The sequence below is a fragment of the Cucumis sativus genome, chromosome 3 (assembly GCF_000004075.3).
Source record: "Cucumis sativus cultivar 9930 chromosome 3, Cucumber_9930_V3, whole genome shotgun sequence".
Classification (NCBI taxonomy): domain Eukaryota; kingdom Viridiplantae; phylum Streptophyta; class Magnoliopsida; order Cucurbitales; family Cucurbitaceae; genus Cucumis; species Cucumis sativus.
The window spans coordinates 4,379,091-4,396,214 of NC_026657.2; the positions used below are offsets into that span (position 1 = coordinate 4,379,091).

Below are 17,124 nucleotides of genomic sequence, written 5' to 3' on the forward strand. Positions count from 1 at the left end.
ACAATTGGAGAATGAGAGGGGTTGGTCGTTGTTGTCGGTTTGAAAAAGTTCCAAATTGAAAATTTTCAAAAATTATTTTTAGTGTTAAACCAACCAACCAATATTTACTTATTGATAGTTGAGGTCGGTTTGAACATTTACTAAACTAACCATAATCGGTCTGATGGCGGTTTGGTTAAAAAATCAACTTTGACAGACCAATTATCACCCCTAGTAATAATTACTAAGTGTCATATCGACATATTTTCTACCTTTAATTTATGGTTAATTTCGGTAAAAAATGGGTATAACTTATGTCATTAGAACCCAAAAAGTTATGATTTAGTCGAAAGAAGTTATTAAAAGTTTAAAAGGTAGGGGTTTATACCCTAAATTTAGTGCTTAGACTTCTAAAAGAAATTGTGAAAACTAAAAAGAACTTGTGAAAACTAATAAAAGTGATTCTTGGTCCATTGTTGGTTGATGTTGAGTTGATGTGGTCGATTAGGTCATGTATATGGAAATTTGACCTCTAATCTTAATTGTTTAATTAAATATTTAAAAACAACACAAACTCACTTATTTTCAATAGTTACTTGCAATTTCCTTTTAGATAAGTAATTTGTTAAGAGGAGTTGAGTTTAGTATTAGCCTCATCCACGTCCAGTATGATACTTGGAATTCTAGCTAGTAACAACGTATTTATCACAATATCACTAATGAACATTTTGGCCATCAATGACCACTCCTAACAACCAACTTCGACGGTCATCTTAGTCAACCGACTCCAACTACCATCTCCATTAGCTAACTCTAATTCTAGTAAAAGATTTTATGAAAACCACTTCCAACCATCAGCTTTTGCGAGGATCATTTCTAGTGGCCAAATTTAACAATTGCCTTAGGTGACTAACTCCATCAATCATCTCTATATGCATCAATTTCTTTTCTCTTTTATTTCTAAGTATATATTAAATAGTCATAGGTCGAAGTTATTGACGGCAATATCACGTCAATACAAATAACTATCTCAATTTTACAAATATATTGTAAAAACATGAAAATTTGTTGAAATTTAGTAAATTTCTTAATAAAATTATAACCGAACATTATTGTCATACGCTAAGGGTTCGTTTGGATTGAATTAGCAACAAAATGTTTATCAATAATACGTTTACTTTTAAACACTTTTTTGAAAATAAGTTTAAAATTTAAACACTTAATGTTTGACTGTATTTTTCTATAAGTGTTTATATGTGAATTTGGTTTTTAAATATTTTTTCAAAATAGATTATTTTATAAATGATTTTTTAAAAAAATATATTATTTTAATTTGTCAAACACTACCATTTTTTTAAAATAGTTTTTTTTTTTACAAAATTAAACACTTTATAATCTCAACCAAATATACCATAACATTTTAAGCATACATCCGCTAAAAAGAAAGTGGAGTGGACATTATTGGAGTAAAAGATAAAACTCAAATGACTTTAAAAGACCAAAAAAAATCAAAATCAATTGAAACAACATGTTAAATATTTAATGTTAAAGGTCAATTAACTTTCATTATTATATTTATGACGAATGAATTTATTAAGGTTTGGGGGCAAATTATCTATTTTTGTATTTTAATATTAATTTTGAAATATCACTATATATTAAATTTAGTTTATTCTAACAAAATTTTGGTTTTGGCATAGTGGTTCTGTCGTCACTATAGAACCCATAGACTTTGAGTTTAATTTTTTTGAAGATAATTTGATTTTTCTTCCTACATTTGAATGAATTCTTAAAAGGAAGATAATTTTTAAAAAAGAAAAAAAAAATCATCTAACATGAAACTTTCAACTTATTTTCTAGCTCTTATTTGTTATTTTAACAAATATTTAGAAAAAATGCAACAAAGTTGATAAACCCTAAAATTTGATTTCCTAAAAAGAATAGTTTTTTAAAAAATAGCAAAAAAAAATCTATCTAAGGTGAAACTCTAACTTATTTACTAGCCATCATTTGTTATCTAACATATATTTTAAAAAAATATAACAAAATCGGTGATCAAAACTTCTCCTCTCTCACCAATATTCCATAAAAGAATATCATTCTTTTTTTTTTTTTGGTGCAAATTTACAATTCACATATTATTATAAAAAAATCATATGAAAATTGTTGGTCTTTCTTTATTGTTACAAATGTAGTGAATATTATTGGAGCATCAATAAAACTCAAAATAATTTTTTAATATTTTTCAGTGTGTTTATTATACCGTACTTGATGTTTCTCTTAATAAAATTTATGAATCTGCACCATTTAAGACATACATACATATATGGAAGTGAAGTAAAGAGGTTCAAAATATGGACAAGGGTAACTAAAAAGCTTAAGGCTGACTGTAGGTAATTAATATTACTTAATTGACCATGACATATATTTAATACTCGACCTAAAATCAAGGAAATAAAAGGAAATTTTAATTATTAGTTATAAAGTTAGGAAATATATTAATTGATAACTCAACCTAACTTTATACCCTAAAGGAAAATAATTATGAGTAAAACAAACAATTATTACTAAATTTAGTACTCAACTCTATAGGCCAAACATATCTTCATGCTTTCAAGGAACATTATGGCTACATTAATAGGAATCACAACATTGTTCAGTTTACTACTAGATGAAACTTAACATGTATAATGCTTGAAGTCACTATACAGTTTGAAAAAAATATTTGACAGATTAGAGGATGAAAAACCTGCCTATAAAAGTGATTTGTCACTACAATTTTGGAATGGGGCCCTTGCATATAGAATATAAATGTCATATTACACGCTTTAGCAACCACAAATAAAGCAATAATCAACAAAAAAAAAAAAAAAAAAAAGAAACAAAAGTAACTTGTTAGAGTTGATAACCTAGTTCGGTAATACATCACTAGCTTTTGGAGGCCAGTGTGCCTAGGAAAGATAATCCACTAATATAATCAAGTCCCGTTGTATTTATCAATATAAAATGAAGATTAGAGTGACATCCTTAAAGGCTAGATGTGATAGCTCTAACTTCTCTTGGACTTAGGTTTCTCCGAGTCTATGGACATTAGTGATGTAGAGTTTAAACCCCCTGAGTTTACGAGACTCCGCTCTCATTTGAAGTTATATTTTCTTCTTTTTGTGGACACATTTCACTTGAAAAAACACTTAAGACTCCTTTAAGTGTACGAGAACTCCCTTCTCAAATGATTGTATCTTAGAATCCTCTAAGATTGAGAAAATCCTTCTTGAATGAAATCGCCTATTATTGATAGATTGATATTTGCAAAATTTTAAAAATTAAGTATATAGCAAAATTAAAAAACATATATATAAATATAACAAAATCTATCTGTGATGAAGACAAACTCTTATGGTCTATAAATGATAGACCAATATTAACAACATGATGATAGACTTTGACAAATTTGACTATATTTGCAATTTTTTAAAAAATGTTGTCATGATGGAATACTTTTTATATTTTATGGATCAACTTTGAACTTTTAGGTTATACTTTAATAATACTATTATTAATTAAATAATAGCAGTATTTGTCAAAATAGCAAAAATATAAAATAAAAATTATGACATTAGAGTCCATGTCACTAATATTTTCTAAATTGTAAAAATAGTAAATTTAAAAACAGATAACCTTCAGATAGCTGTTTGATATATTTAATTACTTGTCATATTTGCATTAGGTAAAATATATGTGCTGTGAAATGACTTTTTTTTCTAAATTTGTTTGTCATGCGACGATGCAATTTTTCTATATGATAATTATATTATTATTATAAATATTAGGAAAATATAATAGAGGTCCATTACCCATCAAGCCAAGCCATGTATCTTCATTTTTTAAACACTTTAGTGTCCAACATGTGTCATCTCATTAAACATTCAATACTCATTCCACGGGACAAGCAAACATGGTCTCTTAGTCATGTAATGCTACATCCCTACTAGCCAAGCTGCCTATAAACAGTGACATTTGGTGGAGTTGTAAGATGCACTTGAATTTGATGATTTTCAAATGAGAGGGAGATAGGGAAGAAATTTGAGGTTTCTTCAATATTTTCTTATTTTCTAAAAATTTCTTATTTATTTATTTATTTATATATTGTATTATCTTAATATTATATTTCCTCAGTCTTCATATCGTGGTTGTGTCCCGTTTTCTCAACAATTATGAGTTATAATATTTTTCAACAGCATCTAGGATTCCTCGAACAATGTGATATCTCACACCGAGTAAATCCTTAACCCTTCCCCCTCTTACTAAGACTACATAATGTTCTTGTAAATTATGGCCAATACCATGTATATAAATATGTTGCTAACTATTTAACAAACTTAATTAAGAATTCACAAATGTTATGAAAAATTAATAGTGTGTGCACACACATATATATATTAAATTTAACCCACAAAAGAATCAATTTACACAAAGAAATTTAAATTTTACAAAAAAAGAAAGGTATTTTATATTAAATTGAACGCAAAAATTGAGGTAATGAAAAGTATATATATTACGTAAGAGAAGTTGATTGTACCAGTAAGTTTATGTCGATTGAAATGTGAATTACATATGTTATTTGAAGCGTTACAAATAAAAGACTAAGTTATCGCAAATGCAATAAATTCAAAATTCGAGTCTTCACAATATTAATATAGTGTCACGTAAAAATGTGCATTTGGTTCTTTATTTATATTTTTGTATGGAACATTTTTAAAAATAGCAAAATATTAAAACTATTGATGAAATATAATGAAATCTATCCAACTCCTTAATAGCTTATTGAATTTTTTTGCTGCATTTTGTAAATAATTTTAATATTTTACTATAACAAAGTTTCCATCTATTTATCCTTTAGAATAATTTCAAAATTGAGTTTATTTGAAAATTTTATTTTATTTTTGCAAAAAAAGAAAAAAAACAAACTACATACATTTTATTTAATTCCTTACCCTCAAACTATTTATATTTATAGCAAAATTTTAATTCAAATCTAAAATAGATAAATAAAATTTTAACAAACCTAAATATTAGCCTATGATGGAAAATGTAGACATGCCGAGCAGAATAAAAACCAAATTTTTACTCTAATTACAACTAAATAAGTTTAGTGATTAACATGCATAAAAAACTTCAAAATAACAAAGATAGATTTAAAAGAAAATGCCCACATTTGATGCTTTTTTTTATTGTAATCTTTTCACGAAATTGAAGTCGGGACTACGACTAGCGTTGACTCAATATTCTCTAGACTTAGAATCGGGTTGTGGAACTAAAAAATGAGAGATAGACATATATCCTTTCAACGAACCTATCCTTTAAATTTTTATTTATTTTTGAATAGGATGTAAATACTTTTTATATCTATGTAAATTCTCCTAGGTATCTTTTCTTTTTCTTTTCCCATTTTCCAAATTCGAAAGTATATAGGGAGAATTGAATTTTATTTCCTTGAAAGAAAGAAAAATAAAAAAACTAAGAAGAATCCATAAATTGGGTAAAATCTCATCCGATTTAAACCAAGACGGACGAAAAATCTTGAATTTCATTTTAATTTCTCTGGTGGCCGGCAAAATGAAACCACAAATATACGTTATTTTTGGGCTTTGCTCATAACTCTTCACCTCCAGGGTTTAACCTTCGTTTCAGTCTCTTCAAGCACCCCAACTATCTACCCTCTGCCATGGCCGTGCTCTCTACTGCTCCATTTTCAGACCCACTTGCCTCAATCAACATATAAAACAAACAAAGCCCTCTAAACTTTGGATTATCCCAGCACCCTTTCGAAACCTTTCAAAACGGCTCCTTCTTGCACCAAGTTGGGCAGAGTTGCAGAGAAGATGACTTTGGGAATCTCCACTTCCCAAGCCTCTTCGTTTAGAACTCATTGGCCTTCTTGTTTCTTTCTATGGCGGTCTACCTCTGTTCCTAACTCTTCTATTTCCATTTGTGCCTCTTCCAAGGCTCTCTGCAGGTCACTCTTCTTTTGGTTTTTTTTTTTTTTCTTAATGGGAGGTTTTTGTGTTATCATTTTGTTGTTATTGGGGGCGTGGAGAATATTTAGTCTTCTGTATGGGGTATTGGCTGGATTTTTGTTGTCTGTCGGTTTTTGGGGTTGTTCATTCCAGACATTTGTTGAACGGTTTCATGTTTCAAATTGCGAAGTGATTTTTCCCCTCATATGCGAGATGGAGCTTGTGATATGTGGAAGAATATGTTTGGTGGTGTGATTTCTAAGAATTCTTTAGTTATTATGATATGGTTTCTGAAAATATGAGCTCGTTGTTAACATCCTATTCTGTTCATTTGTTGTTATTGTTGATAGAAGTCACTGTTTGAATATGGATTTGAAACTAAATGGGATTGGTTCTGTAGTACGGGTTTTAAGGTATTTGAATTCACTCATGAAGATTATGGGTTGTCTTTCTAGCTGTATTTTATCTGGAAGAACTTTAGCTCTTTCTCCTATAATGTTATCTAGCCCACAAAATTATGTAATTATTTGGTTTCCTCTATGAGGAGATTTTCTCTTCAATATGAGTGTGAGTCTGTGATTGATGCTTAGGTAATAGAGCTCACATTTAGCAGAAATGACACTGGTAACTTTCTTGGGTCATCCACGTCCTTGTTTTAATTGTTTCTGCCTGTCATTGCACAGAAAATTGATCAATTATAGAGAGACTATGGTTGTGAAAAACTCTGATCTTAATGTTTTTGAATATATCCTTTTGCAGGACGGAATTTGCTTCCCTGAAGAGTGTGGGTGGCGCTTTGCCAAATATGAATGTTATTCACGCTTCCTTTCAGTTTAGACAATGCTCTTTCTCGACCACCACTTCATTTTATGAAACTAAACAATATGGCAAGGAGAGGCCATTACATGGTGCCGGTGATTGGGTAAATGAAACTTATCAGCTGATACAAAAGAAGACAACCTTTAAGTCTATGCGAACTGGGATCCTGACAGACAATGATGAAGTAAAGCTAAGAAAAAAGGAAAATCTCACCGACTATGGGACTTCACATTGTAGTAACAATCTCCGGCCTCCATATTCTAAGGTTTCATCAAATTTGAGAAGCAAACGCTCTAATGCCAGTAATGTTTCTGATTATGTAAACTCTTCAACTAATATTTTATCAGATGAATTCAGAAAACAAGAACCTATAAATTCTGAACGAACGAAGAATGTTGTAACTATAAATAGGATGGAAAATAAGGCACCTTTACTTAAGACAACTGAGTTTTCAAGTGGTCAATGTAACGGAGACAGTAATTCTTCTGCGGGGAGATTGTCCATGACAAAGCCTGAAAATAATGATTTGTATAATCAGGGTGTTCTTATGCAAAGTAAGAAAAAGTGTACCTCTTCTCAAATTGGAAAGGGATCAATTGTGCCTCTTGTACCAGATGTTTCACTTAATGGCAGAAACCAAAGTACCTCTTTGGGAAAGGTGAATAGTGTACCGAAAACTTTGAAATTTACAGAAGCTGCTAATGGGATGGAGGGGAGTGTAGCTGTGGAAAAAATGTCAAAACGGATCATCAATGGAAGTGGCACCAAGGTGATGGAAGCACCTGCAACTGCTTGCAAGCCAGATATAAAGGAGAGGCTTATTGGTGTATATGATAGTGTTCTTGTTGTTGATAGTGTATCTGCAGCAAAGGAAGTTGTTTCAATGCTTACTACTAAGTACAGGAATCTTGTGCATGCCTGCGATACTGAGGTGCTTAAATCTTACTCTATTTTCATTCTCTGCTTTATGTACCTTTATGGCCGTGGTTAGGCTTACCGGCCACTAATTCCAACTTAACTGTATAATATACACCCAAGTTCTGCCATGCCATGATGAGCACATGCCTGTGCAATTTTCTTCAATCTTTGTTCTGTTTTTCTATTTTCTTCAAGGTGGCCAAGATTGATGTGAAGCAAGAAACACCCATTGACCATGGTGAAGTAATATGCTTCAGTATTTATTCAGGACCAGGAGCAGATTTTGGGAATGGAAAATCTTGCATTTGGGTTGATGTTCTTGATGGTGGCGGGAAGGAAATTTTGCTTCAGTTTGCACCATTCTTTGAAGATCCTTTGATCAGAAAGGTATTTCCTTTTGTTCCTCGTGACCCTCTTTGGAGATCATTGTAGGCCTTTTTTTCCTTCTCTCTCTCTCTCTCTATATATATATATATATAATGGAGATTCCACTTTTTGGGACAAATTCACAGAGAACAAGAGTGCTTTTGCCTCTCTAAAATATGCAATATTTGTAGCAAATATAAATCATGATTTTATTTTATTATTATTTTTTTAAAAGAAAATACTTCAAAGTTCATTTTCTAAAAGGTGATTTTAAAATGTTTGTGTAGTAATTTAATATTTGTTGAATTAATTTTAGTTGCAGTAAAAATGATTTTAAAGAAGGTATGCCAAAACGTAGCCTAAATACATTATCCATGGACTCATAGTCAGCTAAATAGTCGTGAGACACAAGTAGATAGCCGAAGCTTAGTCTCCTAGATTTTGGCCTTTAAAAATATTGTTGATAGATTGTAAAACTGCTAATGCTCGGTATTCTCATGCATATATTGAACGCGTTATAGTTGTATTTCTTGATAAGATTGGTTAAATATTCTGGGTTCTAGGACAAACTTTGGTCCATTTGTTCACATGTATTGGTTAAATTATGAGAATACAACATGTGCATGTGTGTGGTATGTTATAACTCAGAAGATAGTTTGGTTTTGATCAAACCTGCCTTTCTTTTAGGTCTGGCACAACTACAGTTTTGACAATCACATTATTGAAAACTATGGTATTAAGCTTTCTGGCTTCCATGCTGACACTATGCACATGGCACGGTTATGGGATTCATCAAGACGAGTGAGTGGGGGATATTCACTTGAAGCTCTTTCTAGTGATAGAAAGGTCATGTCTGATGCTGAATTGGGAGAGGAAAAAGAGTTGATTGGTAAAGTATCCATGAAAACAATCTTTGGCCGGAAGAAGAAGAAAATGGATGGATCTGAAGGCAAACTTGTAGTCATTCCCCCTGTTGAAGAACTTCAACGAGAAGAACGGAAACCGTGGGTATCTTATTCTGCTTTAGATTCAATATGCACATTGAAGCTTTATGAGAGCTTGAAAAATAAACTGTCTCACATGCCTTGGGAGAGAAATGGAGAAGCGATTCCAGGTCAAACAATGATAAACTTTTATGAAGAATATTGGAAACCATTTGGTGAACTTCTTGTCAAAATGGAAACGGAGGGAATGCTGGTTGATAGGTCATATCTTGCTGAGATAGAAAAATTGGCCATAGTGGAACAAGAGGTTGCTGCTAACAAATTTCGTAACTGGGCTTCAAAGTACTGCTCTGATGCCAAGTACATGAATGTAGGAAGTGATGCACAAGTGCGGCAATTGCTCTTTGGTGGTGCCTGTAACAGGTAATTAGTCTATTTTAATAATTTTTTGGTCCTTTTTTTTCTTAATTGTAGATTCCATTTACTAGTCTACTCAGATATCACATATGAAATTATAAACACGAACGAAGCTCTGAGTCCACTGTTTGTGGACTTTGGCACTTGCAAGTTGTTAAGCTCTTTACTGCGTAATTTTATGCATTTTCCTCTTTTGATAACAGGCGCATTTCTGATGCTTTGGCTTCAAACTTGTTGATTCTTTTAAGTTTTAAAAAGTTATGCCTCCTTATTTTTTCATTTTACAGTAAGAACCCTGTGGAGTTTCTTCCAACTGAAAGGACATTTAAAGTTCCAAACAGTGAAAAAGTCATTCAAGAGGGGAAAAAAACTGCCAGCAAGTTTCGGAATATCACTTTGCATTGCATTAAGGATAAGGCTTTTTCGACAGAAATTTACACAGCATCTGGTTGGCCTTCAGTGGGGGTGGATGCTCTGAAGATCTTAGCAGGCAAGGTCTCTGCAGAATTTGATGACATCGCTAACGACTTGTGCTTTGACAATGAGGTTGACAAGGATTTTGAAATGATGCCTCATGAAGAAAGCAAAGGGCATCTGTCTGATAATGATACTGCTTTGAAAGAATTTAAATCATTGGAGGAGAGCAAGGAAGCTTGTCATGCTATTGCTGCTTTATGTGAAGTCTGCTCTATCGACACTTTGATTTCAAATTTTATCCTTCCCTTACAGGTGAAATTCTTTAACCAAGGCCCTTTTTATACCTGTTAATAATATCCTTTCAGAAGTCACTATAATTAATGGAACTTTACCTGATTTTGATCCTGTTGCTGTTGCTGCTGGTAGAGGCTTGAACCCAAGACCTCCTGAACCAATTTGTTGCTTTGATACCATATAAATATTAATTTAAGAAGAAGAAAGAATAACACTGGGTAAACGTGGAAAACCCTAGTTTAGGGACAAAAGACCATGATATGAGTCCTTGGTATATTTTTCTTACGATCAAAAGAATACAAGGGCCTTGACACAAAAGGAAATAAACAAGGGTATGAAGATTGTTGATTTTATGGAATAAATCTATATTTCATTCATTATTTAGTAGAGATACAAGCCTATATATAACCATAGAGAAATACACTTAAGGAAATAATATCAAATAATATCTCTAGAATTATATCTCCTAATAATAATCTAATTATATTAATAAAGATTACACAATTACCCCTGGTTCAATTATTTTCAACAAAACCCTCAGGTTATTTTACAGGATTGAAAGCCCTTTCATTTGTGGTCCTCTTTTTGTGGACTGTTTTATTTATGACTATTATTTCATACTTTTTTCTCAATGGTTGTTTCTTACGTATGAAAAAAAGTGCATGTAGGTTTAAGAAGGAGCTAATTCAGAGTATTGCATATTGCTGCTTCACTTGATTTAAGCACAATTATCTGCAGGCATGTTGATTTTGATCGATGAACGTGCAGCTTTGAATTTCAAAGCATGAAGCTTCTTTCTTCTCTGATTGACTCTTATGATTTTCATTTGTTGGACTTTAAATTCTTGACATGATTTTGACTTGTAGTGGATTGGTTGTTTCAATTACAGGGAAGCAATATATCTGGTAAGAATGGACGTGTGCATTGTTCTCTAAATATCAACACAGAAACTGGCCGCCTCTCAGCTCGGAGACCAAATTTGCAGGTTCATAGTTAACTTTTCTAATCATACTTGCACTTGGCACCGAAGAGCTTTGTGATGAATATCTGGAAAAGTTGGTTTGCTTCTTCACTTATATGGTATCATCTCATGGCTACTAGATGCTTAGAGCTTACTGGCTACCATTATCGCAGAGATCTAAATCCTACAACAGGGATGATGTAAATTATTAGGATTATTGCTAACTCTTCTTTGCATCGATTCTCATTTAGCCTTCTGTGTATGAGTGCGTTTGTCATTCAGGTCCTAGTGAACCTTATGTTCATATATTCCTTTTAAACTATGACTTTAATGGGGACTTCAGTTGGTTATATTTTTTGTGCACTAGAATCAACCGGCTCTGGAAAAGGACCGGTATAAGATTCGTCAGGCATTTATAGCTGCTCCTGGAAATTCCCTCATTGTTGCTGATTATGGCCAGGTAATTTTGTTAATGGTTAGAATGGATTTGTATGTGTAGTGTGTAATCTATATTTGCCCCATCTTCCGTTGCTTTCTTTTTGTGATCTATTGGCTTCAACTATATAATTGCATTTGAAAGAGAACATTATTGATGGAAATGTAAATCAATTTTGCAGTTGGAACTTAGGATTCTTGCTCATCTTGCCAATTGTAAGAGCATGCTGGAAGCCTTTAAAGCTGGGGGAGATTTCCATTCAAGGACAGCAATGAATATGTACCCTCATATTAAAAAAGCCGTTGAAGAAGGAAGCGTGCTTCTTGAGTGGGATCCTCAACCTGGGCAAGAAAAACCTCCAGTTCCATTGTTGAAGGTAAACTGGTGTTTTAGCTAATTCCGTTGAATCTCCCACTTCCAAATTCTTCACTAGAGGGGGTTTGCTCTTTTGTTTCTCTCTGTATCATTCGATGTTTCTTCTTTTCTTCTCTTAAAAATCATGTTTCTTCTTCAGCACCAAGAACCAGAAACCTTAATTCACGAATTTCTCGATACTAGAACCACATATATAGCGTTTTAAGAGCAAGCTAAACTACCCAACTATCAAACAAATGACAACCAGAACTAAAGAAGACCTACACCAGCCAGGTAAACATTATGAGTTAAAATACCCCTTGAAGATTACAAGAAAACCCCTTGGATATGACAACAGGGGACATCACCCACATATATTACCTAGGCATGCGTTCCTCTAACTTACCATAGCCTAAGAATTGACGTTTTTGGTCTTCTTTGAACAGATATTCACAATTAGGGATCTTACACATGCAACTAGCAAAATCATTACATTTAACAAGTTATCCCTTTAAAGAGGAGGAAAAGACTCTTTAGTTAAATTCTGTTCGGGCATTCTTTTAATTTAAACTTTGTGGTTGGAGTGGAAGGATCACTTATTGTTATATGACACATCAAAGTTATTGGGTCTACGTTTTTTAGGTTTATCTTGGATGCATTAACTCCTTTTTATAATTACAATTACTCACTTGAAATCACTCACTTTCTTGTAATTACTTGTTGATTGGATTTTTTTTATACATTTTGGTTTCTGTTTCCTAATAATAACAATAAAAATCTGAATGAACATGATTGGATTTGAAGAGCCACACTTAAGGAGGATAGAGAATAAGAACTTTAGAGAAAGTTGAAGAGGCACTTTTAATGAAGAAAGAGCCCGTGCTTTGTTTTACAGCTAGAAAGTCACCTCAACCAGATAGCAGCCCACTTTTTTTATCCTCTTCCCTCCTGAACAAGAAGTTTAAATTTGAAATTAATTCAACCGATATTTTCCTAAAGAAAGACAATGTGGTTCCCATTTCAACAGTTGCTCCTCCTTTCAACCCTTTATCTTCAGTCTCCATTTCCTCTTCTTCTCTTTATTCCTCAAGTTAGGCTCCAGAGAAAATTTGAAAAGAAAGAAATATGCTAAGATCTTCCCACATTACCTCAAGCCCTTTTCGAAGTACTTTATTCAAAAGAAAAAATCAAAGGAGATTATGGAAAAACGTTCCTTAAAAGTCCTAATTTTAGAAGATCAAGTACTCAATTTTGAACTGTGCCGAGGATTCACCAACTTCAAAACCAAATTTAGTATACCCTCGATCAATCTTGGAACCATGAATATGCAGCTGCTGTAAAGCCTGAAAAGGCAGCTGCGCTTGAGTAGATGACAGTCCGTAAACCGAGGGCAGTGGTGGTGTCGCGTGAAGGTGCGGATTGTTGGAAGGGTATGGCTGCTGGACTTGGGATGACGGAGGGAAGAAAACAGGTTGGTTTGTGGAGGTATTGGGCGGTGGCGCGTGGACAGATGTGCCTGGCAGCGACGGTGCATAGGCAACAGATTGCGGCGCGTAAAGGCTATTCTCGACGCTGGGCTCGTGGACTGCTCCGAGGGTGGCCCCAAAGTGACTGCTTACATCCTCTGAATCTGATGGAGTAGTTTCTCCATGGCGGCGGCAACTTCTGTCTCTGTCTGGGCTTTGCCTATACTGATGTCTAGGATAAACAAATGAAAACACTAAATTACGTGGAAACCCAAGTAGCGATAGAAAAACCACGATTTTACTGTTATTATTTTCTGATCATTGCAAAAGAGGAAATAAATAGAAGTATACAGTGAGTTAAACAAGGAAATTTAGGGCAAATCTTCTCATGGGCCAAGCCCACTAACTGTATCATTATTATTATTTTAGGATATATGTAAATTTTGCCCAAAATACTAAATGTACTGCACGAAATCAATGCATAAAACGTCTAGTTAAAACTTAAACGCTTATGTCCCCACTCGTCTGAAACTGTAAACAAAAAAATAAAAAAAGGAGAAGAAAAATTCGAATGTCGGACAATTTTCCAGAATGTGTTCATATGCATCCGTGTCCGACTCGAACACTCCGGAAATGGAGTGTCCAAGCTTCGTAAATTGCAATGACAGATTGATGTATTTGTATTTTAAGATGTAGCAGTGTCTTATCCTTTTCTTTATTACAGGAAGTGTTCCAGTCCATGTCTCCAGTTGTCTGAAACTAAAAATAAACAAACAAATAAATAAATATAAGAAACAAAATTTCAGATGTTGGACACGTGTCCGAATGCATCTGTGTCTGACATAAAACACTTCTCCTAAAATGAAGTGTCCTTGTTTCATAGATATGACTGATTGATGTATTTGCATTTTAAGATGTAGCAGTGTCTTATCCTTTTCTCTATTCTTGGTTCAGCAAGAACAAGGAACATTTAAATGATCTCTTACTGATTTTTTGATTTCTTTTATGTGAACATTCTCTGTTTTTCTGCAGGATGCCTTTGCTTCTGAAAGAAGGAAGGCTAAAATGCTTAATTTTTCCATTGCGTATGGCAAGACTCCTGTTGGCCTTTCCAGAGATTGGAAGGTATTTTCGAAAACCTACTTCCTGTCCCAGTATCGTTAAGTTGCTAATGGCCATGGTTACCTCACCATACAGGTTTCCTTGGAGGAAGCAAAGAAGACAGTTAAGTTGTGGTATAATGAAAGAAAAGAAGTTCGTGAGTGGCAAGATCTTCGAATGGCAGAGGCTGCAGAGAGTTCATGTGTTCGTACATTGCTTGGACGAGCTCGTCAGTTTCCTTCAATGAAGTATGCTACTCGTTTCCAGAAAGGACATATAGAAAGAGCTGCTATCAATACTCCCGTGCAGGTATGTTCATAAACTTCCTTTCTCAGCTTTTTGTTATCACACTCTCCAATATTAAATTTGGGTCACGAACGTCTCTGTTACAGGGTAGTGCTGCTGACGTTGCCATGTGTGCCATGTTGGAAATATCTAAAAATTCACGTTTGAGGGAACTTGGATGGAGGCTGCTTTTACAGGTTATTCGGTCACCATCTTTAATCTTCCACTTTGGTAGTTACGTTTCTTGATGCTAAAGGCTTGTTTCTGAGATTGTTTTCAAAATAATTTTCTGCTTTTGTTTCCAAAGCTGTTTTAAAGAATTAAAAAAAGATTAGGATTTGACATTCAACTCAATAATATTTACAAGCTGACACACTTTTAGGGCTATCATTAAGTGTAGCAACCGCTGTAAAATATCGCAAGTATACAAAATCTATCAATGATAGGCTTCTGTTAGTGATAATACTTGGGGCCTAATTGCTATATAATATTTATAACTGCTTCTTTTAATAAAATAACCAACTTCGGAAATAAAAGCAAGAGAAGACAACTTTTAAAAACATGTTTCTGCTGAATTTAATTTTGTTATCTGAAACTGCTTAAGGAATAGGTCCTAAATAAGTGCGTAGGTTCTGATTGAAACAATAAGGGCTATTGTAAATAGGTAAAAGACTTCAAAGAAATTACCTCTATCTAAGATTTAATATCTCAAAAGTTTTATTGATAATGCATATATTAAGCTAAAAATAGTTCTCATGAAAATAGTCTAAATTGTGTCCAAGTTGGAGGCCACTCAAAAATATTTAAAAGGACTAAGCAGCAGAGCTAACCTTTTGGTATGAGGAAAAACTGAAAACTGGCAAGTCAACCAACCAACAAAACAACTAAACCAAGATTAATATATTTTAAGTTTGAATATATATTTTTTAATGGATTGGCTGACATATGTTAGTTAAACTGTTTCAATTAGTTGTTTTCCAATTTTAACTTGCATCCGTTCCTACTACAACACCCAATTTTTCTGTTTTGCATGAATTAACACTTCTGAAAGTCAGGTTCATGATGAAGTAATATTGGAAGGACCAACCGAGTCTGCTGAGGTTGCTAAGGCCATTGTTGTCGAGTGCATGTCAAAACCCTTCAATGGAAAGAACATTCTTAAAGTGGACCTTGTGGTGGATGCCAAGTGTGAACAAAACTGGTATTCTGCCAAATAGATCTTTAACAAAGAATTTCTGACTAAACTGACAAATCCCCCATCAGTTCAACTCTTGGATGCCTTCTGAAGGTTGTTTATGCTAAGCAGCTGATGTGAAAATTTCACCACCCTCTCTTCCTTGATAGTGATAATGCTGTTGATAATTGTTCATTGAAATGGGGTGGCACGTGAGGAATGAATGAAGATTCCTATTTTCCTATCTGTGAGTGGCATTCTGTAATTTGTAATTGTCTAAAAGTAGGCTTGTGCTTCAGTTTATAACAAGGAATTTTTTTAGCTCTTTGGATGTAATTTTGTGGACAGATGTCTATGTAACTCATCTCCAAGTGTAATGTTATGTAGTGAAATCCTTGTTTGACGATAAAATGAAATATTATTCGATGTCTTGGTTAAAGACATGTCTTTAGAGATTGCTAAGGTGAGAAGAAAATATTTCATTTTTTTTGGGCTATTGTACGTAGAAATTTTTTTCAAATTATTTAAGTGAACCAAATTGATATTTTTGGATCTCTAATCACCTGCATCTTGATATGCCACTCGAAAGAGTAAAAAATATGAATGAAAACTTTGTACAAAGGTGAATTTCTTTATTTCTTGTATATATAATTACATGGACCAAACTTGATATATATAGATGCTTGGTGGTAACTGTCTTCTAATAAACTAATTAATAAATTGTGCAACATAAAAGTAGCTAACTAACAGCTCTATTGTTAATACTCTCCCTCAAGTTGAACGATGAATGTCTATGATTTGAGTCTGGTAAGGATAGATGAAGACAGTGATTTAGTAAACATATCAGCTAGTTGTAGGCTAGATTTGATAGGTAAATTTTTTAGAAACCCTTCAACTATCTTCTCTCGGACAAAATGACAATTGTCCTTTCATGATATATGTGTTTTAGATCTATGTGTTTTGTCCTTTCATGGAATGTTGAATTAGAAGCAATAGCAATTGATGCCTGATTGTCGCAAAATACAGTGGTTGACATTAAGGTCAGTGATGAGCTGTATGATCCATACTAATTCACTGGTGACTAATGTTAAGACCCTATACTCAGCTTCTGCAGAGGACCTTGAGACAATTGCTTGTTTCTTGGATTTCCAAGAGAGTATAGAATCTCCTAGGAAT

The 17,124-nt window shown here is 33.4% G+C and overlaps 1 protein-coding gene across 1 annotated transcript; it reads left to right on the forward strand.

Annotated features, from left to right (window-relative positions):
• The first annotated feature begins 5,567 nt into the window (after positions 1-5,567).
• On the forward strand, positions 5,568-16,410 carry LOC101212518 (DNA polymerase I B, chloroplastic/mitochondrial). The gene is made up of 12 exons (XM_004152872.3): positions 5,568-5,995; positions 6,756-7,746; positions 7,929-8,120; positions 8,787-9,466; positions 9,748-10,189; positions 11,061-11,156; positions 11,500-11,592; positions 11,750-11,944; positions 14,421-14,513; positions 14,586-14,798; positions 14,882-14,971; positions 15,830-16,410. The coding sequence occupies exons 1-12, from the start codon at positions 5,862-5,864 to the stop codon at positions 15,989-15,991; spliced, it is 3,381 nt and encodes a 1,126-aa protein (XP_004152920.2). The 5' UTR covers positions 5,568-5,861; the 3' UTR covers positions 15,992-16,410.
• The last annotated feature ends 714 nt before the right edge of the window (positions 16,411-17,124 follow it).

Coding starts and splice junctions, on each gene's coding strand:
- LOC101212518 (XM_004152872.3), top strand. CDS start 5,862: ATGACTTTGGGAATCTCCACTTCCCAAGCCTCTTCGTTTAGAACTCAT. Junction 8,121..8,786: donor AAGATCCTTTGATCAGAAAG/GTATTTCCTTTT, acceptor CCTTTCTTTTAG/GTCTGGCACAACTACAGTTT. Junction 14,514..14,585: donor GCCTTTCCAGAGATTGGAAG/GTATTTTCGAAA, acceptor CTCACCATACAG/GTTTCCTTGGAGGAAGCAAA.